The following is a 26,307-nucleotide window of genomic DNA, read 5'->3' on the forward strand; positions in this document are numbered from 1 at the left end:
ATCAGGATTTAAAATGAAAGGTATATTTTAAATATATATAATATAAATTCTTTTCTCTCAGAACAGTTGCTTAAACAAACAAATTGTGTGCTCATCCTTTTAGCTTGACGAAATGCCTCATTTTGTGGCATATGATGTAGTTGACCTAGTTATGAACGAGATGGTATTATCCTTTGTGCTGTTCTATGCTGAAGGGAATGAGTCCCGTCCATGGAAGGCCCATGACTAGATCCTTATTTCGAAAACAATTTTAATGTCTACTTAATGTAGTGATAAAAATACTACAGTACAGATCTGACAATAGTAGTTCAATATGAGATAATTTCCATTTAAAAGTATAATAATATTAAAATATATTAAAATAAAAAACTGAGTTAATATTTTTTTAATTTAAGAAAAAAAGATTGTAAAACTAAACCGCAGTATTGATTTATAGTGCGACCCATGGAAGTATATGATCTCTTGTTTTCTATATGTGAAAACCCTGCCCTCCCTTCCAATCACTGATCTACACAGTAATTAGGGTGATTTTGGTAGTCTGTCCTGTAGAGTTGACTGCTTTGGGCTCTTAATATTATAAAAGTAAAGATTTGATATCTTACCTCACTCTTTTACCTATGAAGAGATATCTAGACCTATGCAAGGTCTGTGTTCTTTTTATCTTTCAGCTCTGCTGCTTAGAACATCTCTTATATTTTAAAACCCATCTTTAGGAAAAAAAAAGACCAATTATTTCTTCAAAACAACCAGTGATTCAGAGGTTTCCAGACAATGGCTTAGCTAATAACATCTTTCCTAATCATCTAGGTGATATGTGGATTACCACACTTAGTAATGTCATTAAATTATTCTCTGAGATATGTTTCCCTATAATCATTCCTGGTTTCTGCTTTGGTTATGACTAAATCTTCTAGAATAATTTCATTTTGCTCCTTTTTAAATCATCCTTAAAATGGATATCTGATAGGATAAATTCAAAGTTGAATGGGTGATTATTTTTATTTTAAGAATAAAAAATAGAATTTTTAGACATAAGGAATAGGTCTAGAAGGCAAAAATTCAAAACCTAGTTAGGGGTAGTAAAGATTCTTTGGTTCTTCAGTGCTGGACTGAGCTAATTTCATTTAGGTTTAACCTTGAAAACATCAGTAAATCTCCTTCTACTTATGAAATGAAATCCTAAAAAATTATTAAATCTCTATGTGTCTATGACATGTATGTCCCTGTGTGATCATGTTGCTTGGGATAAATGATTTAATAAATATAAAACATAATAACCTATATTTTTGAAAATAGTGGTAAGTTAATGCTTTACATTTTAAAACTTCTCTTTTACAAAATATGATTTTAACATTTAAAATACAACTAAGTATTATTATCTTTACATCACTGTTACTTAAACTTTCTTTATAAAGTGAGTTTTGTGTTTATTTTTCTTAGTTTTTGTTGTTAGTATTGACCCCACTCTGATAGTCCAGGATCTTAAGTGTTGTGATAATGTATTATCGTTTAATTTCCTATTATGTAAGAGTTCTGTGGCTAATCTTAAGCAACTAATGGGGACCTTATCATGAAGGAAAACAAAGTTATTGCTTTAAATAAATTTGTTTTTCTCATAGGATGACACACGTCTTAGAACTTGCAAGGCTCGTTTATACTAAAATGACAATAGCATTTGTCATCTAGCCTAAAAAAAAAAAAGACAAAAAAATTAGATAAAATAACAAAATCCCTTTCTTTACTAAAGAAGAAAAGCTACTACTAAGTTTTTATATCTGTTAGAAACTTTCCCAAGATTTATGAATGTTACATTTTCAGATTAGCTAAATAGACCATCCTAGATTTTGATGGCATATTTAACTATAGCTAACTGGTTAGTGTAAGCAACTGTTGCCTGGAAAATCCAGTAGGTTGGTTGAGTGAGTGAACAAGGTCCTGTATTGCCTAATGATGTATATATTTACAATTAATGACTTTGGTCCATTCTGAATGTTATCAAATTAGTACACCACAAAGTCTCAGTCTTCTGAGATTTTCTATTATTCAGGGTTTCTATTATACAGATTTTCTATTATGCAAGGTTTAGACAGCTAACCCCACTCTGAGCGAGAAAGTAGTCAGGACCAAGCACTGAAAAAGTTAAGAATTGTATTACAAAGTCAAAATATAGTCAACGTAAAAATTATCCTGATGAATAATTTCATCTAGATATACTCCTCTAATCTGAAGGTAGTTGAAAGGCAATTTCTGTCATTCCCCCCATCCCACCCCCCATTATTTGAATATTCTAAAGAAAAGCAGTTTAAACTATCTGGTTATACAAGTTAAAGTGGAAAAAAACAGGCTATGCTTTCCTACATGATAAATTCTAACCCCCTGTGTCCTTGGAGGCAAAGTTATCTCTGGGTAAGAGGGAAGTAGCAAGGGGCCCCAGTTTAATCCTTATCGCATCATAGTGTGAATATCATTTGTATATTTATCCCATTCAGCTATGTTGAACTTATTCAGTTTTCTATCCCATGTCAGTCACCCAGTAGGTATTCCTATTGGGAAATTAAATAAATCTGTTCCTTCATCTAGGGGAGAAAAAGGGGATACAGTAATGTCAGTCTGTATGGATTAAGGTGCGGAAACCTTAAATTGAGGAAATCCTGAACCAGATATTGTCACTGCGACTTCATTATTTTGTTTTAGTTCAATTATCAGAGCACCAGACACCTTTTATTCAATTCAAAGTACAAAAACACATATTAATGCCAAGTACCTATGACTGTCAGATTAAAATACTATAGAAATTATCTGGAACTTTGCTCTCTTCCAATAACACAAATGATAAAGAGGAAACAAAAATAGCTTATAAGTTAGTTCTTTCAAAATGTCATCTCTGCTTTTTTCCGCCTTTACTTAACCTGAAAAATCAGTTAAGAGGCTTATAGAGAACTATTGTAAAGTAGACTAATTCTGTGAATCAAGAGGATCAAATTTGAATTTGAGCTCTACTTATAATAAAAATGATTTTCTTACGTATAAATTATAATTTTCCAGAAACTTCTAATTACATATCAAAGTAGGTAGAAAACATACATCACCTCCACATTTCAATGAGAAAGCTAAGGCACAGAGGGCTCAGTGAGTTCATTTACTCCTTTAATTCATACTACAAATAATTATTGTTCAGCTTCTACAGTTCATGTCCTTTTAGGCATTGAGAACTTAGTTTTAATAAAACAGACATGTTCTCTGCCTTGCCTTCATGGAAATTATTGGTTTTTTTCACTGTTAAAAAATATCCTAGAATTGTAGTACTATGCAGGTCTTTCGATTCTTAACTAAGTAGTTTTTCTAAAGCACCACACAGCCTAATCAAAGAGGATAGAGACATAGCACAATTTCAAAGATAATTAACAGATAAAAATGAGAGTTTTCATATGTTGCCGGAGTTGAAAAATGAATTCTCAACTCGATGAAGGTAATAGGTTTTGTAACTTTAACAATTACTTTATTATTTATTTATGCAGTAAATAAGAAGAATAGCAAACTCAATACAATCTCTTCTGTTACATAGAGTGTACTTTTAACTTTTGTGAGACTCTACTAAAGTGCTCCTTCTGTTTACTCTACTGGACATTAATCATCATATGTCCATCATGACAATATACCTTGGCTTAATGGCTCTAGCTTGATTCTATGAGTATAACTTTATTCTATTTAAGATCTTTATATATGTATATGTAAATTATGACTATAAAGTATAATTTCTAGGAGTAATTTGTTCAGGAATAGAGATATTAAGGAAAACAGTAATATATACCTCTTCCTTTAACAAAAGGAAACATAAGTTTCAGAGGAATTGAGAAAGGCTAGCCCACAAAACTAAACTTGAGCTACAAACTATCAACTGCCTATGATTCCCTGAAGTGTGGCCTCCAGAATGTTCAATAAGAGGTACATACTCTCAAACATAATCCATCCTGGTCTGGGCATAATCAACATCCACTTTCTCTGAAAATCGCTTCTTTTGTCCCTTGACCTGGAATGGTTTCTTTTTCTATTGAACCTTTATATTATTTGTTTGTGTCATTTATTCTTTGTGAATTTCAGACCTGCCACTTTTATGATCCCTATCAGTTTCTTCTTTTTGGGCCTATAATTAGAGTTTGGCCCAAACGTGGTTTCTGTACTATAACCTCTTTTTAATCAAAATCTTATAGGTCTAGTAGTTTGACTTAAGATTAGTGTCTTGGGCTGATTTCTAATTTTCTCTTTCTCAGACATCTAGCCAAGCTCATGCCATGATCATGGGACTATTTTGTGAATGTCTCAGTCAAGGTAAGTAGTACCCTAGGCCAGTCAGCCTTAGTTCTCCCTCAGAATTCTGTTGATTGCTTTTGTTGTTGTTGTTGTTACATTAAAAGTTTATCTCCTTAGCAAGATTTTAGGCTTCCTGAAGCAATGGCTCAAAATTTTTTTTTGTCTTGTCTTTTGTTCTTCCCCCCTCCTTTCTCTTTGACTTTATTTATTTATTTATTTATTTATTTATTTATTTATTTATTTATTTATTCTTTTGTTCTCATTTATCTGCTACTTCATTACTTTTCTTTTCTAATACCTTACTTGGTTTACAAAGTCCTCAATGATCAGTCCTTTGCTTTACTCTCCCACTTTACTGCTTTTCACTCAGGTCCTTACTCATTAAGCTCCAACCAAGTTAGTTTTCTTTCTGAGTTTTGGACACGTTAAATTTCTTCTTGCTTTGTGGGCTTTATACTTGGGCTTTATACTTGCTTAATACTTGAAATGCTCTCTCTCTGATCACTGAGGGGCTGATACCTATTTGTCATTCTGTTTCAGGATCACAACGCAAAAGAATGTTCTCAGACCACCCAATCTAGAACAGAAACTTCTTTCATATTATCCTATTTAGATTTTCTGCAAACTTGTGTTATTTAATTGATATAATTGTTTATTTATTTGGTTATTTATTTTTTTTACTTCATTTGTAATTACTTGTTTTTATTTTTTACCTTCCACCACTAGAATATAACTTCATTAGTGCAGAATCTTCATTTTGTTCATTTTTTTTTTTTATCCTCAGTACCTGGCCCATACTTGACACTCAGATTTGTTAAATGATTGCATAATAATTGTTATGACATGGAAATTTCAAACACACATTTTTACATAATGAGATTAAATGTTATTTACAGCACTGACAAATATTGGAAGTCATTAAAGTGTTTGATAAGATATTGTACTGCTTAATATAATTACTTTCTAAAAATTCCCTCTGTCATATAGACATCTCACAGTACATCGAAATTGTTAATGCAGTGTCTTTTATATTCCAAAAAAAAAATTATACATCTATCTTGATTTAATTACTTCTCTGTGATAGACTCTGTTACCTAATTTCTGGTAAACTTATATGACAAATTTGGTGGGAAGGAGTGGTCATTTGTAATTATCTGTTTCTCTATTTGTAATGTCTTAATCCACATCTTAGCAATTTTAGAAATGTTAACTTTTTTTCCTGCTTGCTTTTTTAACAGTGAAAAAGGAACTGATATTTGTTTCTTGGAAAATAAGGCAAAGTGTCAAATCTGATCATTGAAGGCAAGAACAGAAATGGAAGCTACATTAGCAGACAAAAAGATCATAAGTAGGATAAAATCAGTATAAAGTTTATAAAAAATAATTCTATGAATTGGAACTGTATGCTGGAGGTCACTTAATATAATAAGCTCAGATTATGGAAACACCTGTGGGTAAAAGAGCTGCTAAACTTTAGTCTGTTATCCTGCTCTACTTTGGGAAAAATTCTGTGTAAATTACCAGTGTTGGTCATTTGGTCACCCATATTCACATCAGCTTGTCCTCTCGAGTTAGTGATAGGAAAAAGAAGTCATCTTTGGTTTCTAACCTTTTTCAGAATTTTGTATCAGTCTCTGTAGCAGATGTTCTGATTCTCCAAGCCCCATTTAGTAATAAAGGACTTAATACACCAGATGCTGGGAGTGCTGCCAGTAGAAAGCATCTTCAAGATTTGCTTCACCTGCCTTCCCTAACAGCTTTCTCTTTTTACAGGCCAATGAACACCTTCTAATTCACTAAAGACTAAGCTTCTCTCTATCTCAGCTCCAGAACTTCCCATGGGATTGACTGAAGGCTTTGTTGATTACAGAGCAGCTCAACTTCTCCCTTTGTCTGTTCTGGCTTCCTTCCCCTCCATTCCTTGGTATTAATTGTAATTTTCTTGCACGTTAATCCCTACATCAATTGTCTTCCTGGGGATCTCAAAATAAGATAGTCACTAAGGCTTCAGTCTTGAAAATATTATCTCTTAGTGACATGTTATAAAAATTTGATCTTAATTCATCAAATGTTAATTATTTTCCATCAGTTAGATAGCTCTGAATCATTATAGAGAATAGATTATTTCCGAGAAATAACCTCTAACTTGCTAGTTTCATTTATAAAATTGTGCAGACTATCTCTCCAAACTTAAGCTTCTCATTAGACTTATTATATAGTCTAGGAATTAGATGTATATTGAATAAGATCCTATATTATTTAATATAATGGGCATAAAATCCTTAGAAAAACCTTAAGGCCCTACATATAGAGTCCATAGTAGGAGATTTTTGCCGGTAATTCTTTTTATAGAATGGTTTATAAAACTTGCCCTCAACCATATCATTTCTAAGGATTTCTGACCAAGTTTTAGAGGGAGAGAAAACAGAGACCTCACCAAGATAAGAAGCACCTGGCAGTTTTGAGAGCGTATACTGCACTCATTTGTGGAATATAAAGTTAGAAGCAAGATAAACCAGGCCTATGGAAATTTTAATTTCCAAAAACTATCACATAACCTTACAGCTTATTACAATCATTTGTTACCAGCTTTCAACTCGTCTTCATTTCAAAGAGGTGTTGTATAGGATCTACCTTAAGAGCATGGACTCTGTAGTTGTTTTGCCTGGCTCTACTTTTAGCTGCCAGCTGCAAACTTTTGAATTGCGGGTAAGTTTTAAACCTCTCCGAGGCTCAGTTTACCTTTCTGTAATAAAGATAATCTCATAAAATTGTTCATATAATTAATATTCTGGGCTTTGAAAAAGCACCTGATGTTAGTTTCACTAAGCATTAGATTGTAGGCATCTTGAATATCCCAGAGACTGGCACAAGATTGACACTGAATATTTATTGGTTGAATGAATGAAAGAGTGAAGCATAGTACACAGAAATATCTATTTTTACAAAAACCAGCATCATTAATTGAATGGCATTTGGTTAGAACAACAGAGGTGAAAAGAGCTGATATGATGCTAGAAATTAAGGTACACAGCACACTGGGTAGAGGTAGGTCTCTGAACCAAAATAAGGATATATATTATCAATCAATTACTTCATTAATTAAAAATATTCCTGAGAAATTCCAAAATGTTAATTTCAACAATTTTATCAAAGAGAATTCACTTGTTTCCACCAACCACTCTTTTTCTCAAATTTTATCTTTTTTTTTTTTTGTCAGTAGTGTCAATGCCAAGCTGATCAAGAAAGGAAAGTTTTGGTGGTGAGATGCCCAGTTGGAAGAATGCACAAGGAGCCAAGGGGAGTATGAAACCCAGGCACCAACTTTATTGTGGGGAGTGCGCTTCTGCTTCTGCTCTTCTTCTACTCCCTTTTCTTCTGCTCCCTTTTTGTTGCTCCCCGGGGAACCACAAGGGCTCCACACATATCAGAATATAATAGTGGCATTGAGCCACACATGCGTGTTACAATAAGTTGAATTATGTTTACATATTTTAACCATAGGGGCCCTACTACACTAATGTAACATTTTAAATCCAGGGTCCTATTCCTAGCCGTGAGCCTGGATCACAGCCAGACCTGAGACCAGCCATGCAGTGTGCTAATCAAAGAGATTTTTGACAAAAGTAAACAAGCAAAAAAAAAAAAAAACAAAAAACCCATTTTTAGTATCTCCCAATTTTCATTGTGTAAATACTCCCACAAGGGTTCGTTTCCAGTATCAACCTTTTAACAACTAATTTTTTAAATTTCTAAATATTTAAATATTCTCATAGGGCAACTCCAGAAAATTAATGCCTTCACATAATAATAATGTTTGAATCACCCAAATAATATGGCTTCGATGCTCTGGTCAGAAATATTTTACAAAATGTATCTCACATAATATAATAAATCTGCTAACTTATACTGAAGATATGTTTTCTAATGTATTTTTTCCCATTGATTCTCATAAGAATCTGCAAAGTTTCAGTATTATCATTATACTTATAAGGAAACTAAGACTCAGAGAGGTTAAGTAATTTGCACAAGGTGGCAAAGTTCTTTAGTGATGGAGCTCAAATTTGAACACAGATCTTTTTCCAAAGTAAATACTCAACACCAATCTCCATGCATTTGCACAGGACCAAATGTTTGGATAATTGCTTCTTCTGTACTTTTGAAGTTCATTAAATAAATGTCATAATTTTTTTATTAAAAATTTTTTCTCATAATTTGTTTAAAAGTCCCAGATGCATTGAATTATATAATTATTAATATACATTCTGTTATAATCAATATCTCTCTAATTCTGAATTTTCAGAGATTTGGTTTAAACAGTTTGGGAACTTTTTAAGACAGAGATGCTAAGCCAGACAATTTATTTCTGCTTATTTAATAGCCTTAAGGAACTCATTCTGATGTGAGAAAATATATCCAGGATTATTTTTTCAGTCTACAGTTTAAGTCCCCTCAGCTGAGATTACCAACCATGAAGGTCACCTAACAATGGTACTTATTGTTCTGGTCATATTTTACTGGAGGAAGTTCGATTTTCTCTATTCCTTTTCCAAGAAGATCTTCCATCTGCATACGCAATCACTTAGTGCATCAGAAACCAAGAACTAATAAATCAGTGTCACAGACAACTTTCTTCATTACAACTACTTTCAGAAATATAGAAACTATGGAAACATCAATATTGTGTCTTCATAAAGTATCTACTTCATTGGATAGTTTAGATTCAGTAGCCAGAAATATTTATAAACTACCAGTTATTTCTGTTTTGTCAAATAAGAATTTCATGTGATTTTTGATAAAGGATAATATTAGTTACAAAGAGTTCTTCTGAAATAAAATTCATTACTATATTGGATGCCTCATCATATTTATAAATGTATGTCTTATTATCTTCCAGAGCATATTCTTGCTCTTGTATTCTTTCTTTTTCCATATGTAGATGTGTAAACCAAATGTAAACATTTATTTCCAAACTTCTGTAAAGCATCACATTTGGCACCTATTTCTGAATAATGATGTTAGAACAAAAATTGTTTACTAACATGTAGATTGTACAAGATGTTATAGTAAGTGCTTCATTTACATAAATCACCTTAGTCGAATTAATCCTTGCACAACCTTGAGGTTTAGATATTGCCATTCTCATTTTATGGGTTAATAATATATGGATCACTGAATCAGAAATCTTCCCAAAAGCCTGTGTTAATGAGTTCAAAAATCGGCATCTGAAACAAGGTTTGTAACTCCAAAATCCTCTTCTTCACCACCATACTATACTGAAACATATAATTTGTTAGAGACTTATTCTATAAGCTAAATGTTTGCATTTTCATATATGTACACATTTTAAAATTAATGAATTGAAGCTTTTGGCATGGGTCTGATGGGTATAAACCTACATTTCTACAAATGTATTTTTCTTCTTTTATATCCTATTGTAACATCTGGACATAGAAGTTAAAGAAACTTAACCTTCATTGAAAATTTATTAAAATGTCCCTTTCTGTTGTCATATCTTCTTTATACTACTGACATAAAAGATCAATTTCTCATGCTGTTCATTTACTGGGCAAATTTTTTTTAAAAAATAGTATTTTGAGAAAAACTGAAAATGTTACGGAGTTAGTTCTAACCTTGAAGTTATGAATGGATGAAAAAGTATAACTGAAAATGATTCACAAAATTGGCAACTAATCTCTGTAAAGAAGACTAAAATAGTTCATGAGTAAACATCGTGTAATGATTTGCAAAATGTCTGAGAAGAGGTTATCTGTCTAAGGCCAGAGTTTGGATAAGTGTTAGGTTGGGTTGAAATGACTCTCTTAAAAACCAATAGGAATAAAATGATTTGTGGGAAATAGTGTTGAAGCAGCAAGGCCTATTTGTTTGCAAGGACAGCAAAACTAATGATTTGGGTACTCTTTCTTTAGTTATTAGTCATTCTGACTTCTTTGGAAGGTAAAATTTACCAGGCAGTCTTGGTAATTATTTGCCTCAGTAGAATGTGCTCGTGGGGTTTTCCGGGTGTTGAAAAAAACAAATCTCACATGCTAGGGGCCGTCACACAAATTCAAAGTCCAGGATATCGCTGAAAGCTGGGATAAACAAGTAAAATATCTATTTTAAGTAGAATTTCTGAAGACATTCTTAATACTTCCATGTGAAATATGTCTGTGAATGAATACAAAATATAGGCAGAATGAAGTTTCTAGTTCTGTATTTCATAGGTACTTCAGAGAACTGACTGAGATTTAATGATCAGATGAGCCTTCAGATAAAAATTCTGTTGACACAAATAGATCCAATTTGAGACCAGAAAGGAATAATTGTGAAAACCTGGCCTGGGCTAAATGTGTCCATTTAGGAAAATGTGTTTTAAAAATCTCCTCCCATTCCATTGTGATCTTAGGAAATTCTTGGTAGAAATAACTAGAAAGCAAATTGCTTTTTTCTTTAAATGTCAAAAGTACTAAAAAATTTAAGGACATATTCTACCTAATGCCTCAATTGTGGTAGGTGAAGAAATGATAATAAGATTTCTGAATGTGTAACCACCATGAAGTAACAGGCCCAATGTAGGCTGCCTTAGACTTTGGCAAAAACAGCAGCTGTTTTTGAAATATAATTCCAGCAAAATTTGTGAGTCCCAATCTACCACCTATATAAAGTGATAAAACCTGAAGTTTATAACTTATCAATGCTCTTTGGAGAAAAACTTTGTGAAGAGATGACTCCTAATAAAACACAGTGTAGGGCAATTTATTAGAATAGCAACTTCCATAAATACATGACTATGATCATTTTATTCACTATTACATTTATTGCATAAATGGCATTGATAGCATAGCTTCATTATCAAAAAGTATTGAGTTTGAATGCCATGTCAGGCATTTACCATCCTTGTAATTTCTCTGAATCTCTTCTCTTCTCTGTAAAAGGGAAAAATTATATACTTATCTTCAGGGTATCTACAGGAAGCAAATGCTACTAAATGAAAAAATGCATTGCTCACCATACTAATGATTCTTAATAAACCATTTTAGGGGAAACTTGACACATCTGATTTTCCAGGGAGAAGTCTCTAAGAGATAAATGTAGATTTAAAAAGGCTCCCAAGCTGATTTACATATATGTGACGCTCCACTTTAATTTAAAATAGCCGGGTTGCATTAAAGAAAAGTTACTTAGGAAAAAAATTAGCTTTATCAATAAAGAATAAAACGCTACTGCCCATATGCTTAACCCTTGCTGTCCTACATTTTTTTTTTCAAAACTTCCCTGGTTTATTGATGAAAGTTTAATATTTATGATGTTCTCCTTTTCGCTAATCTTGTTTCTCCTATTAAAATGCAGATAATTCTTCAACAAAACACTGAGTACTAGCAGTGACCCACAGATATTTCACCGAGAACCTTTACAGTCTAATAGTTAAGACTTGCATAATAAGCAAAAGAGTGTGATACTGTTTAATGAGGATGGTATGTAGATAGGGCCATGGTATGTGTAGATCCGCGATGGAGTGGGCTGACAAAACTTTACAGGGCAGAGAAAGCTTGTGCTGGGCCCTGAAAAAAGAGTAGCATGTAGAGAAGTAGATAAAAGAGAAGTAGATTTAAAAAAAGAAAAGTAGGAATTCACCAGGTAGACACAGGTGGAATTAAAATTCCAAGCAAATTGTACATCATGTGCAAATGCCTAGGACTTTACATAGCTTGATAATTGAGGCCATAATTATTGATTCAAGATAATTGAAATTTGGATTCCTGTGGGAGATCGACAGGAGATGAGGATGGCAGTTACTCAGAGGCCACATCATAGAGGAGTTTCTAAGACAAATTAATATGTTTGGATTTTATTCTGTTAAGCCAAGGATACATGTGTTAGTCATCAGGAATGTCTAGGAAATATTTCTATTCCTCCTCCTGGTTACATGTAAAGTTATAATTTCCAGCACTTGAATTTAGTGGCTTGCTTTAGTAAATTAAATACAAGAAATAGTATGTGTCATTTCTGGCTGGAAGTTTTCAGATAATTCACCCACCACTCTCTCTTTCTGCTGTGGCTACCAACATTGTTTCACATTTAGCTGTTCCATCAACATGAGCTCCTTTAGTTCAGATACCCCAGTGAGAATAACATGAAGCAGAACTTCAAATTGACCCACGGTGAATATGTAGTATAAGGGCGAGACAAATCCTATAGTTCAAAGCCACTGAGATTTTGGAATTGTTAGTTACTGCAAAATAATTTAGCTTGGTCACATTTTTACCTTGACATAACACTTTCTTATTAAAATGCAGATGACTTAAATGTACTTTTCCCCATAATCCTATGAATGCTTTTCTTAGGATTTTTCCATTCATCTTATTTTCCAGTGGGAGCATTAAACTGCATTGACATCAGACCATTCTAGCTCTGTGGTATATCACCTGCATGACTTCAAGTTTACCTAAACTTTCTAAGCCTTAATTTTCTGATCTGTAAAATAAGACTAATAATATCTGCTTTGTGGGGCTACTGTGAGAATTAAAACACATTCTAGGAAGTACTTTGTTATTATCTGACATATCATGGGTACTCATTAAATAAGAGCTACAACCATCATTATTATTAATATTACTAAAATTCCCACTTAATTCATCTTTACCTCTAAACTCCCAGTGCTCAATTTCCATAACAGTAATCAATTCAATGACCAATCAACAGCCTTTCTTTGAATTTCAGGTCCTATAACTCTGTGATTGATGTATCAGCACTTTTTTTTTTTTTAGCTCCATGATCTAATTATAGCCTTGATGCTATGAATTGTTCATGATTTCTAATCACAATTTCACTCTTGAAACACTACCGAGATATTTGAGGGTTCCCATTCAGATGTATATACTTAAATTATTTTGTCAACTCTACTTTAGGATGCAGAATCCTCTGTGTCCATGAACCATGCATAGATCCAGCCAATGTTATAAATTTTATGACACTGTATATAAATAGGATGATAATTGAATAAATATCATTAGATTGTCTTGATAAGAATAAGCTACAGGTAATAGGCCAAGAGATTCCTAAATGAAATGATGTTCAAGCACGATGTGTGTGTATATTTACATGTGACACACACAGAGAGAATATATGATATAGTTGGTGCTGTTATAGTGTTGTAAGATTAAGGTTTTCTTCCTATCCTCCTCGTTTTTAGATGAATTATTAATATAGAATTAGTAAAATGTAGAGAAAATTAATGTAATATGAATTCCGAGACTTGAACACATCTCCCTAGCTCCTCGTGAATCTAATAACCATGAATGATTCACTTAAATCATTCTATGGCTAACTAAAGGAACTAAAATTTTATCTTAAATGCTAGTCACAACTCATTTTAAGTAACTTCTTAGGATGTTGTCCTGAGATAGATTCTAATGCTAAATCAATGAGTAATGGCACAGTGGGCAAAGAATGGACTCCAGGACATAATAAAACTGTCATCCATAAAGCAGGTTAGGCAGTTACCAACACATGCAGGAATTGCTTGTCCTTTACCACATGAGGGTGCTCTATTAATCAGATATATATATTTTTAGCGTTTTGTTTTTCTTCAGTTTAATTCTTTTTTTCCTGTAGAAAATGTAAATTAATTTATCATACTGCATTCTAAATTTTCCAGACATGCTGGATCCATGCCATGTAAAATGCATTCCAAAAAAAAACTGTAGGTAATTTAAACTTAATTTTAGCCAACTGAGTATGTTGAAGAATCTGAAAGGCTAGATACTAGGGCTAATGGACAAATTAACTGGATGGATTTGTGGTTATGGTGCTTGCTGGCTATCATAAATGTGGATGAATATCTAGTACTTTTTTGTAAGTGAAATATGGAGGTGTAAATATAAAATATTCAAACCGTCTCTGTCAGGGAGCTCTATAACTGCTGAAATCTAATTATGAAATCTATCATGTGATGGATAGGCGCCATTTGTTTAGTTTTTACTGTTTATTTAGTAATGCCAATATATAGGACCATTTGGAAGTAAGGCAATGTAGTTATATCCCTTGCAGTGAGAGTCAGTTAAAATCTAGAGATAATTTTTTTTTAATGTAGCAGGCTTTCAGAATGTTAAATGCTAGAAGAAATTCAGTGTGAACTCAGAAGCTTACAAATTGATCCTTCAAGTCCATGATAACATTAGGAAGTATATCCAGCTTCTATAAGAACTACACTTAGAAGGACATAGACTAAGGTCACATATGGCAATAAAGGACAAACTGATCCAAAGCAGATATGCCGGAATTAAAGTTTAATACAAAGAAAACAAATGTGATGACAGAACTCAATAAAGCCATTCACAAATAAGAACAGAGGCATGTTGTTTGCCAGCCAGAGAAAAACCAAAGAAAACAAAGGTGAGGAAATGTCGACAGAACTGAATTTAACCCCAGTAAATTATTCAAAGTGTCTTGTGGACAATGCTGATATTGGTTCACTAAAGTTTAAATGGAAAGACCAGAAGCTAGTCACCTGTGTATATACCTAAAGATGTAATTAAATAGTATTTTTGTCAGTTATTTATGTGGCTTGGAGATTTCAAAGGCCAGATTTTTTTTTTTTTCATCCATGAGTTCTCTTTATCACCTGCTCATTGATGCCAGAATTTCCCCCAGTGTGATTTGATTTTTATTAGAATTTTTGAACTCTGTTCAAATGCAGTCTTTATCAGTTTTGAGTTCTGTTTAAATGCTGCCTTTTCTTGAACAGTAATGCTTAAACATTTACTCAAATGATTAAGTGCTTAGAATCTGGGAAGGTTAGAAATGTAAGTGCAACCACAGGATCAGTAGTTGGAAAAGGCCACTTATATTGTTAAAGTATCTTTAAGACAGGAATAGAATAGGAAAGAGTGAGCATATATTGGGGTAGAAGAGGACAGGTTTATGAACCTAGGAGCACTAAAAACATTTGCTCATTTTATAATTATTCCTGGCGGTGGTATCATTGAAAATTGTCCTTTATGTATTGTCCTTTTCTTAACTCTATAGATTGCTGAATTTAAAGACCTTTCCTGAGATAGGCAAAATTTCATTCTAAATTAAGCAAATTAATACCAAGAATTCATATTACTGTGTCTAGATTTGTAATTTGAGATGTCTAGAGGGTTTATAGATAATCTCAGAGAAACAACTGAGATAATTCATGTGGGAAATGATTTCTGCATATAGGGAAAAGGACTGAGATCATTCGATCTTCACAGAATAAGACTACTGAATACCATAAGTATTTGAAATCATACTGCACAAAGTTCAAGTGGTGAATTGCATCTCTTTCCTATGTCACCCTCTTTTGGGGGCTTAAGTCTAAAAGTTGCTTTTGAGATCATCCTAAAACAGCCACTGGAGGCTTCATTTTTGTTCTTCAGGAGGAATTTGTGGTGGAAACAGAGTTTACAATGAGGCTGCAGAAACCAAAATTAGACAATACAAAGAATTTTCAATGTGAAAATTTCTTTGTATCCTAAGTACCTATGAATACTTAAATCAATTGGAGAAAGATGAAGGTGTTTGCAGATATTATACTTGAGTCCCTTCTTCATGTGCACCATTTTGCTTTTCTTTTGCATTCATCAGAGTGAGTCATCTCCTTTCCATACTTATTTGATAATTTTAGCCATGATTATAACCTACTAATCAGTCTCTCCTCTGTGCTTTGCTATTAGGCACCACTTATTTACTTGTAGGAAGACTTTCACTTAATTTTACTACAATCTACCCCCTCTCTAGCTTTATGAGGTAGGATTGGCAAGTAAAAATTGTTTCTATTTAAGGCATACACCATGATGATTTGATACACACATACACTGTGAAATAATTATCACAATGAAGCTAATTAGCATATCCATCACATCACTTAGTTACTATTCTTTATATGTGGTAAGAACTTCGATTTCTCTTAGCAAATTTAAAGTATACAATACATTACTAATAATTGTAATCACCATGCATTTTGCGCCCTTTAACCAACATCTCCCCCATTCCTCCCTCCTCCAGCCACTGGTAACCATCATTCTACTCCCTGTTACTTTAAGTTTAACTTTTTTAGATTGCACATATAAGTAAGATCATGAAATATTTGTCTTTCTGAGTCTGGCTTGTCTCACATAGCATAATGTCCTTCAGATTCATCCACATTGTCAAAAACAGCAGAATTTCCACCTATTTTGGGATTGAGTGGCCAACAAGTATATGAAAAGATGGACATCATTAATCACCAAGGAAATATAATCAAAACCACAATGAAGTATCACCTCATACCTGTTAGGATGGCTTTTACCAAAGTCAAAAGATTACAAATGCAGGCAAGTATATGGAGACAAGGGAACCCTTATCACTGTTGGTAGAAATGTAAATTGGTGCAACCATTATGTAAAACAGTTCCTTAGAAAATTAAAAATTGAATTGCTGTATAGTCCATCAATCTCACTTCTGGGTTTATATACAAAGGAAAAAAAATCAGTGTTTCAAAGACATGTCTGCATTCCCATGTTCTTACGGCATTATTCAGAGTAGTCAAGACATGGATATAATCTAAGTGTTCTTCAGTAATGAATGGTTAATTTTATTGTAATTTGAAAATTGATTATGGTCAGATTTTCACTAGAAACTATGATCTTTCTCAATCATTTCAGGTCCTAATTCTTCTTTTCATTTTTTCATTTTTGCAAAGTTATTTTCACTCTCCTTTGATTTTTTGTTGGAGAAAGTCGAGGTATAATCAACAATAATTTTACAAACAAGGGCGTAACAGTTCAAGTAAATGTGGTCAGTGTGTGCGTGCATAGACAGAGTGTTAACAAAATCAAATAGAAATAGGTCTTACCCAGAGATCATTCTGTGAGTAGTTCTGCCTTACTGGGTCTGAGGACTAAAACAATGTTCACCCTGTTTATGTAATTAAAGGTTCACTCTGTTTAAGTAATTAAAAGAATATTTTAAGTAGAACAGCTATAAAGCTGAGGCTAAGTTTTCTTCCTTCTTCCCTAAGGATTTTAGCCAATTTCAGATAAATAACTAATAATTTTTTTATAAGTAAGTCTAAAATATCACATGGTACATACTTATACTAAAAAGTATTTATTTAAAATTCAAATTTAACTGGGTAGGTTGTTTTTCATTTAGTTATTTTTGCTAAATCAGCAACCTTACATATCAGGAAATATCCAGAGGTGGTGAGGATGCAAACCATATAGAAATTGAACATTCCAGAGAAAGGAAATATAAATCTCAAAGGCCTTGAGTTGGAATTATGTCCATAGTGTTGAAAGCATTGCAAGGAGGCCAGTATGACTGAATAGAGAAAGCCTCCGGGTGTAAAATCAGAGCGATGAGGGAGCCAGTATTTGAAGGGACTTTGAATTTTATCTTGATATAAGGTATCTTAGAAAGCTTTGAGCAAAAAATGACAAGATAGGGCTACTATTCTAAAAAGCTCATTCTTGAGACTATGTTGAGAATAGGCTCTAAAAGGGAAGAATGAGCAAAAAGTTCAGTTTGGGGAGTACTGTGAAACTCAAGTGAGAAATGGTGGTGACTGTGACCAAAGTATTTGTAGTTTAGATCATGACAAGTGGCAGGATTTTGGAAAAATAATGAAGATAGTACTATTATGACTTACTAACAGTCTCATGCGTGGCATGTGACAAAGAGCAGAGTAAAAGATGGCTAGAATAATAGTGTTGTTAGTTAACAAGATGAAAACATAGTGTATAGAGCAGCTTTGTGTGGCTTCATGATACCAGAGGAGAACACTTCAGATTTTATTTCAGCAATAAAATTTCTTTGTGATAATTCATTTAGCTGCAAAATTTCAAGTTGTATACTTTTTCGAATGGATGTGACACTTCAATAAAATATCGAAAAATAAGCACAAAACAGCAATAAAGAAAACTCAATAATGAAATTGTTAAAATACATAAGTTCTGCAAGTAAGATGACATTTTATTAAATATCTAACAATGAACTATGAGTGCTTTTAAATTTAGCAACAAGATTAAATGCAAATTCTAAAGGAATATTACATGGTGATGTTTTTAAATGTTCGCTGAGTTGATATCTTTAGTTCAAATTAACAACAATTGGGATGTAAGGAAGAATAGATAAGACTTGATAATTGGTGGGATAAAGGAGGAATGGAATGGGAACTCCAATTTCTGTCTTATCTTGGGCCACTTCAAAGACGAGCCTGATCTTTCCTGAAATGTAGTCTATTTGTGAAGCACATTTAATGTCAAAAAGCTTACTGTCTCACAGTTTAAGTTCTAACAATGATCTTTTACAGTTATAGAATAATTTTTTTCTTAAAATAGAACTGAAGAAAATCTGTATATATAATTATTACTTTGGTAATAAAGCTGACTGAAGAAGAGAAAGCAAAACAGACAAACATTTTAATATGCAATCAGAAATAAAATTTTAAAAAACAAAGATCACTTTATATAGCTTTCATTGATTTCTCCATCTCTACCTAAAAATATATATTAAGTTAGTATTTATACAATGGATAAAGTCTCATAAAGACAAAATTAAAGTTTATCTGGCTTTATAATTTCAAAAGATATTTTATCTTTTGTTGCAACTTAATGTTTTCTATATTAAACTCTTGAGCATAAATAACTTTTTTCAAGTAACAGAATTATAATAGGCATATATTGTCATTATATGTTTAATCTCTGGTAATTGTTATTTGCATATTTAGGAAGTAGCTTTAAATTTTTTTGAATTAGAAAATGTACAACATTAGCATTGTTTCTATATAAAGTTCAATTAAAAATATCACCAACCAATATGATATTTTTAACATAGCAGAAAGAAATTCTTTGGAAAAAAAATAAATTTTTATAAATTTCATTGATTTCTACTCTATTGTCTGAAAAAGGAAATAACATATTAGTTTTGTACAATAAAATTAACAAATTACTTGCACTTACAGCAACATTGCTTTTGTTGCTTTATAATTGTAATGTTAAAGGATTATATTGAATGGTCATCTACAAATCCATGCTATAATTAAAGGACACGATTAAGAGAATCAAGCTTGCTTTCTTCTATCTTCTTGTAGATATTATACATTCTTGTAACAAGGAATTCATTTAAAAATCCAATGTTAATTCAACATTGTGATTTATTCACATGTATATATATGTTATTCAGGATGTTTTATTGTGTGTGGGTATTAGATTCAGATAAACACAGTCTCACAGTCTCCTGATACTGAATAATTTGAAGTAGAATTCCTTCTCTGCCTTAGGAGGCTTTTCTATAAATGTAGCACTTTTCTTTACCTATTGTGAATGAATTAATACAGTAGAAACTAAATACAAATACTTGCTGAAAATATAAAATTGCTACATTTATCTAATATCTTTAACTAACCAATGTACTTTCATATAATAGTAAAATAAGTAAAAATAAAAAAAATACAGCAATATTCAGAGTTTAACTAAAATTGAAGGCTTTTGATTTCCTTGACAACAGTTGCCATTAAGAGGCATCACTAACAATACTATCATCATGTTTGATCTTCAATTTTACTTTAATTACTGACATTACTCACTAGAAATTCTGATTTAGCTGATAGTCAAATAAAGCTTTGCTACTTGGGAAGAAATGAAAGAATGAGAGCTTGGATTAAGAGTAATCAATTTTTTTTGCTTAGATGACTAGGATGGAATGGATCCAACTGAGCTTTTGATCAGTGCCTTTCTTCCTGGGGGGAGATGGGGGATGGGGACAAGGTTGTCAGGGAGAAGGTGGGCACTATGAGATTTCAGATCTAAATCTTTCGTTTGTTACTAAAAAGGTAGTTCTCAGTTTGGGGTAAGGATGGTGGTGGCTGATTGAATAGCATACGGAGTGGCCTGTGGGAACTTAATGTTTTTTTTTCAGCCACAATTCAACTCTCTGCCCCATATGGAAGTTTATTCCCTATACTGAACACTATTATTTTAGAATATTCAAGTCATAATCAAATTGGATGAATTTAAGGAAGAACTTTCTAGTTGTCTAAAAGTTGCCCGAATTTCTTACACAGGACATATATTCATAATTTCAGAGATTCTAGGATACAAATTATCAGTACCTCTCTATACCCCACTTTCTTGTTTACATGTAGTAAAAATATATTCAAAGGTACTTTCAAATGATGAGATTAAGTCTGTTTAATGTGATTTTAAAATTTCATTACCATATATGACTTACAGAAACAAATGCATAATACTCTCTTCTCTGGAAAATTTCATTTCTTTACCTAAAAAAAAAGAAAGTCTTTCATACATCATAAAATGTATTTCATTTCATAGTATTGGGCTTATCTTTTCTGAATAATCTTTATTTTTAAGAAGTTTTATATTGATGATATCTTCATAACTCATATCTAGAATATATTGTCACTAGATGTAGTTTTAGAAACAGAACTGGTTAAATCATATCTCTCTATGAAGGTCCTTAATTCCTTTGGCTACAGGATAAAGACCAAAGAACTTAGCAGTGTTTTCAAGACTCCTTTTTCTCAGGTTCTATTTCTTTTACCCATATATTTTAATGTTTCCCTTCTACCTCCATGTGCACTATAAATTACAGGTATGAACTTGTGGATGGAAAGTTATTGGTGTCAAAGAAACCTACTGAATGAACACGTTAATGTGTGGAGTATTGCAGAATAAGTCTAGCTCTTTATATTTCTCTGGAAAAGTTCTAAAATACCATATAACTTGATCCTAATCCCTATCAGGACCAAAGGAACAAGTAGAAAAGTTTGTACCTCCTTCTAGAAAACAACTTCTGGTAGTATTCCTTTTGTGGCAATATACTGTAGAATTTATTCACTGATTGATTTAAGTTCTTATTTCTTTTTAGCCTGTGCCCTGGGTTCAGAGTATTTTCTATGTAGTTTGAAATTCCACTTTTCCTGTTCTAAAATAGCCCAATTGCTTGGCTCACAGATACTAAAACTTAGGAACTGAGTGCTTCTTAAATATTTTTTTTTAAATGATTGATTTAAAAAGGTTTAGAGAACTATAGTTTAGGTCAAGATGAGTAACAGATATTGAATTTACCCTTTTGCCTGAAAGAAATTTGAAAAATCTACCAAAATTATGAGAAGCAACAGCTTCTCAAAATCTGAACATTACTTTGAAGGACAGTGACCCTCTAAGAGACAGGAAGCAAGTATAATGAACACTGCCATTGCCCTAGCTTACTGCCTGGAGAAAAATAAAGCAGGGATGTCCCTCTAAATACTTTTATTTAACACTGAACTGAAGGTTTAAGCCAGTACAGTATGTAACAAATAAATAATTAAATGGAAATAAATAAGTGACATTCAGTTTGGAAATTAAAATGTTTACCAACAGAAGAATGAGTAAAAAAATTATGATATATCCATATGACGAAATACTACTCTGCAAAAAAAAAAAAAAAAAAAGACTAACCCTAACTACATGGATAAATCTCAAAATAATTATGTTAGGTGAAAGAGCCACACAAAAGAGTGTAGTGTATACAGTATAATTCCATTTATATAAAATTCTAGAAAATTAAAATCAATCTGCAGTGACAGAAAATAGATTAGGAGTAGAAAAGGGGCAAGTGAGATTAAAAGGAACATGAGCAAATTTGTCTGTGATGGATATCTTCATTATCCCAGTGATTTTTTTTTATGGGTGTACCTACCTATATGTCGAAACTTAGCAAAATATACACTTTCAGTACATGTAATTTGCTGTGCATCAATCATTATCTCAATAAAGCTATTAAAAATGTTTAAGCTGGAATGTTTGCTTGTGAAGAGATTGTTTTTCTTTCCCTCTCCTACAGATCTCATGCATTACAGGAATAATAGGCAACTCACCAGATCAAGAGAAGATGGGGGTTCTGGAGCAGCATGCGTGGCTGCAGTAGGCTCACCTTCACCATGTTCATTCGTAGTAGGCTCAACTGCAACCTCTGGGTCAGAAAGTTTGGGTAAATTGTGTAGCTTAGCTACATAAGGGTCGGCTGCAACTGCATTTGATGAGGCAAAAGGTCCTGCAGGTTTGTTTGACGGCGGGACAAGGGAGAAAACCCTCCGAGGTGGAGCAGCCAACCAAGTAGGTACGGGAAAACTAGGAATGTGGTTGAGGGCGGCTCCAGGAGCATTGCGAATCCAGGGATACGCAGGTGTCCCTGGGTCAGTGTCAGGATTCCCAGGGTACTTGGGGAGATTATTCTCTGAAGGATAAACAGGAGAAGTGAAATCACTGTCTGATATGGGATAATGACTATCCAGAGATGGGTTAACTGGGTACATTTTGTCACCGTAAACCTAAAGGAAAAGCAAAGAAATCAAAGTTTTTTTGTTTGTTTATTCTATCTATATAATACTAATGCTATTACTGTGATAAATAAAAGCTTTTTTTAAAAAGTCCATTAAGTCTCTTTCTTAAGGATGATGTCAATAACAGATACTATTTACGAGCATAGACCCGGTTTTCGTATTTGTTGGAAAATACTGCCTTCTATATCAGCAATACTTTTCTATGATATAAAAATTTTATTTATATAATTAATTTAATTAAAAAAATTTAACCTAATGAGCAAGCAGTGGAACTGGGCAGAGTATCAGTAGGAATAAGAAATTACAGGATGTAAAAAAGAAAAAAATATTACAGGATATATAAATATGCTTATACTTATTTATGTATTTTTAAATGAGCCTATCACATCAGGAAAGAGAACACATTTCTAAATTATATTCTTAACTTTTCAAAGAAAAACATAATAGTACTCAATTATTTAACATTATTAGATAAGAAATGCTTTTTAAAAATTAATAATGTAAAATACATTTCAATATCTTAAAGTATAAATAAATAGATATATTTACCTCTTCATTGGATGAGAGAAATTTCTAAAAACAACGAAGAAAACAATGTTGGTTTTAAATTTGATGCTACTGAAAAATTTCTTTAGATCTCTACTTACATTCAGAGTGATTATAACTGACAAAACTCCAAGTAACAAAATTTTTTTTTCTTAAGCAATGTACTTGTTTGCCTTGTTTTCTTGTGACTATGTGGACAAAGTCCTGTTATACTAAATACATTCTTACAAAATAGATACGCAATGGCTGATTTGAATATCTTACTAGTTCTAGTGTTTCTACATCATTAAATTTTTATTCATATCTATTTATGAATCTTCATGTATATAGAACCAGATATTTTAATTTTGTGGCTAGGTACTTATTTATACAAGATAGTTACATTAGATTACACTTTGTATTTATCAAAAAATCTCTAACGATTATTTAAGTTTTGCAATATAACTTTTAAATAAATGTAGATTATTCCTCAGTAGTTTTAGGATATTTTAAGCTTTTTCTTGATGGATACTCAAGAATTTATTTTAGAAAGTATGAAACGAGTGCCTACTACGTGCTGTCCATGTGCTAGGCATTAGAAAGAACAGACAGGTTTCTTTGTGTCTGGGTTACCAAGTCACCTGGGGAGTCAAGCTTCCTACTTAAAATTTAATATTGTGCATAATATTCCTTTCCAATATTAGAATTGTTTTTCTGAATTATTAAGTTAAAATGTGTGCTCATGGATCACATCATCCTAAGGTATGATACATGAAGCACAAGAAATGTATGTTCCAGAGTGCTGACAGAGACAAATGTCAGCAGTTTGTATTGTGACCATAGAGCCCTAGATTCCTATTATTAAAATATTCTCTTATAAGAAATTCAAAATAATATCTCACAGTTTTAATTTTAAAATTATATTTAATAACTTCCTACTCCTTCACTATATGGTATTTGGTCAAAAGTGTCTGGACCATATCTTTTGGCCTTTCTTTGTTAGATTGTTATGTTTATCAACTGTATACTAGTGTATAGGTACGAGTATAATTTTCTTAGTACACTGCTGTCATTATAATTTGAGGAAAAATAACAAAGAACTAAAAAAATATCTAATATCAGTCAATAAATACATTGGTCTCCTCCACAGGGATATTTTATGCATATTTTCTGCACATAAATCTAACTCCTTGGGACACACTCCTTCTGCCAGCAGTCCCTAGCTCATACTTTCTTCTGCTCTACTCTTTCATATATGCAAAACTTTCCCATACTCATTACTTAGTTTATTCAGGTAAATTTATTATATTGTCGTAAAAGTTTTATAGAGGCATGAGGAGTAAAGCTAACTTGTATCACATTACAAAGGAGTGCATTTATTTAATGCTGTTACTCATTGAAAAGAAGGAAAGACCTTATGGTAAATGTGTTGAATACAAATTTATTAACAGTCCATAAACATTTTTTCTATCAAATAAGAAGAGATTAATAGCACTGACATTTTAACAGCAATAGCAGTTCCAAAATTGCATTTGAAAAGGAATCAGAGTTTTAAAATGTAAAACAGTTTCAGGTAAAAACGAATGTATTTGTTTCTAAATGAAAAAAAAGTTTTACCACACCAACGAAGTGGAAATACTTCTAAGACAAATTTAAAAAATTATTTTACTATGGTTTTTTATTGAATACATTTGCACCCCAATTTCTATATTACTGAAGAATTTGAACAGCCTTATTAGTATATTTAATTTCTTTTTAAAATATGAGTCGCTAGTATAAATTATTTATTATTATTACCATTATACGTTTTTACCTAGACTATTGCCTCAGGAAGTTGTACATTGGCTGATGAATTTTGGTATGTAATAGTCTACATATACATAAATCTTGCCATTAGAAAGATTATTCAGCTCTTACTCATATATTTTATTATATTGTTCTCTTTCACTTCTTAGGTTTTATTTATATTCTGTATGTTTGTGTGTTGCAGTACATGTGTGTGTGTGTAATTGGTCTGTTGTCATATCTTTAAAGATGCAGAAGGACCATATACTCACTTGTTTACTTCAATATATTTTAAGAATTCACCATAGATTATGCACCACAGCATATGATAAGAATAAAAACGGTATAGGAAACTCATCATTTACTATTTTTTAAAATAGAGTTTAATTTAGGTTATTTTAAGAGATAGAATAATATCTTGATATTTGCACAGGATGATAATAATAATTGTAATAATAATATCAAGTAGCATTTGAGTTCCTACTATATCCTAGGTACTCTGATAAACACTTTACATAAGTACCTTATTATTTTTCAAAACCATTTTATTAGGTAGGTGTCATAATTTTCTCTTTTCTACAAAAGAGAATATTTAGCATACTCATTGGGTAGGATTAAGAATTTTCCATTGGATATTTCTTATATTAAAGTCTCATATTTATAGTCGATTGAAGGTCATTGTATACATTTACTTTTACATCATCAAATATTCTTTGTGATGCCACATAAATATCCCAGCAACAGAACTTCGCTGCCAGAGGAAATCCAATTCAACTTTCTATATTTTGAAGACATAAACTCTAAGATTATCTACATGGTTTTATGGTTCCCTACAATTTTCCCTCCTCCAGCCCATTGCATTTTTGAACTCATCTCTTTTCTTTGCTGTTTACTTGCTTTCAGATAACACAACTTTATTATTTTGATTTTTAAAATTTCTTTTGAAAAGTTTGGCATAACAAACCTCATGCCTATTGACATGACTCTGTTGCTTTGTTATCAGCACTATAATAACATATTGTTAATACAAATCTCTGTCTACAAATTATTTGATGGTTATACTCTTGCTATAATTTTCAAAGTCTATTTACTCACCTTCTTTGCAAAAACAACACACACAATGCAGGCCCAAAGTAGAAGCTTCATTTTGATTGACCCTATGAACATTAATATTACAAATTGGTTGTTTCAGAAAATATACAATATATTTTTTAGTTATTTATCTTCTAAAGTGAGACTAGAGAACCCATGGCTTTATTAGTCTGAGTAGTAAGACCCTTAACGGAAAATTAGGCATTACTTTTTAACTACTGTCAGCATGTCCTAAC

General features: G+C 32.2%; 1 protein-coding gene across 1 annotated transcript; it reads right to left on the minus strand.

Annotated features, from left to right (window-relative positions):
• Positions 1 to 1,678: 1,678 nt before the first annotated feature.
• Positions 1,679 to 26,125, minus strand: PRR27 (proline rich 27). Its single transcript, XM_036226457.1, has 3 exons — positions 26,075 to 26,125; positions 22,205 to 22,657; positions 1,679 to 1,687 (listed from the first exon to the last, which is right to left on the minus strand). Exons 1-3 carry the CDS (start codon positions 26,123 to 26,125, stop codon positions 1,679 to 1,681), a joined length of 513 nt encoding a protein of 170 aa, XP_036082350.1.
• Between the last annotated feature and the right edge of the window lie 182 nt (positions 26,126 to 26,307).

The sequence above is a fragment of the Rousettus aegyptiacus genome, unplaced genomic scaffold (genome assembly GCF_014176215.1).
Source record: "Rousettus aegyptiacus isolate mRouAeg1 unplaced genomic scaffold, mRouAeg1.p scaffold_m13_p_10, whole genome shotgun sequence".
Taxonomy (NCBI): domain Eukaryota; kingdom Metazoa; phylum Chordata; class Mammalia; order Chiroptera; family Pteropodidae; genus Rousettus; species Rousettus aegyptiacus.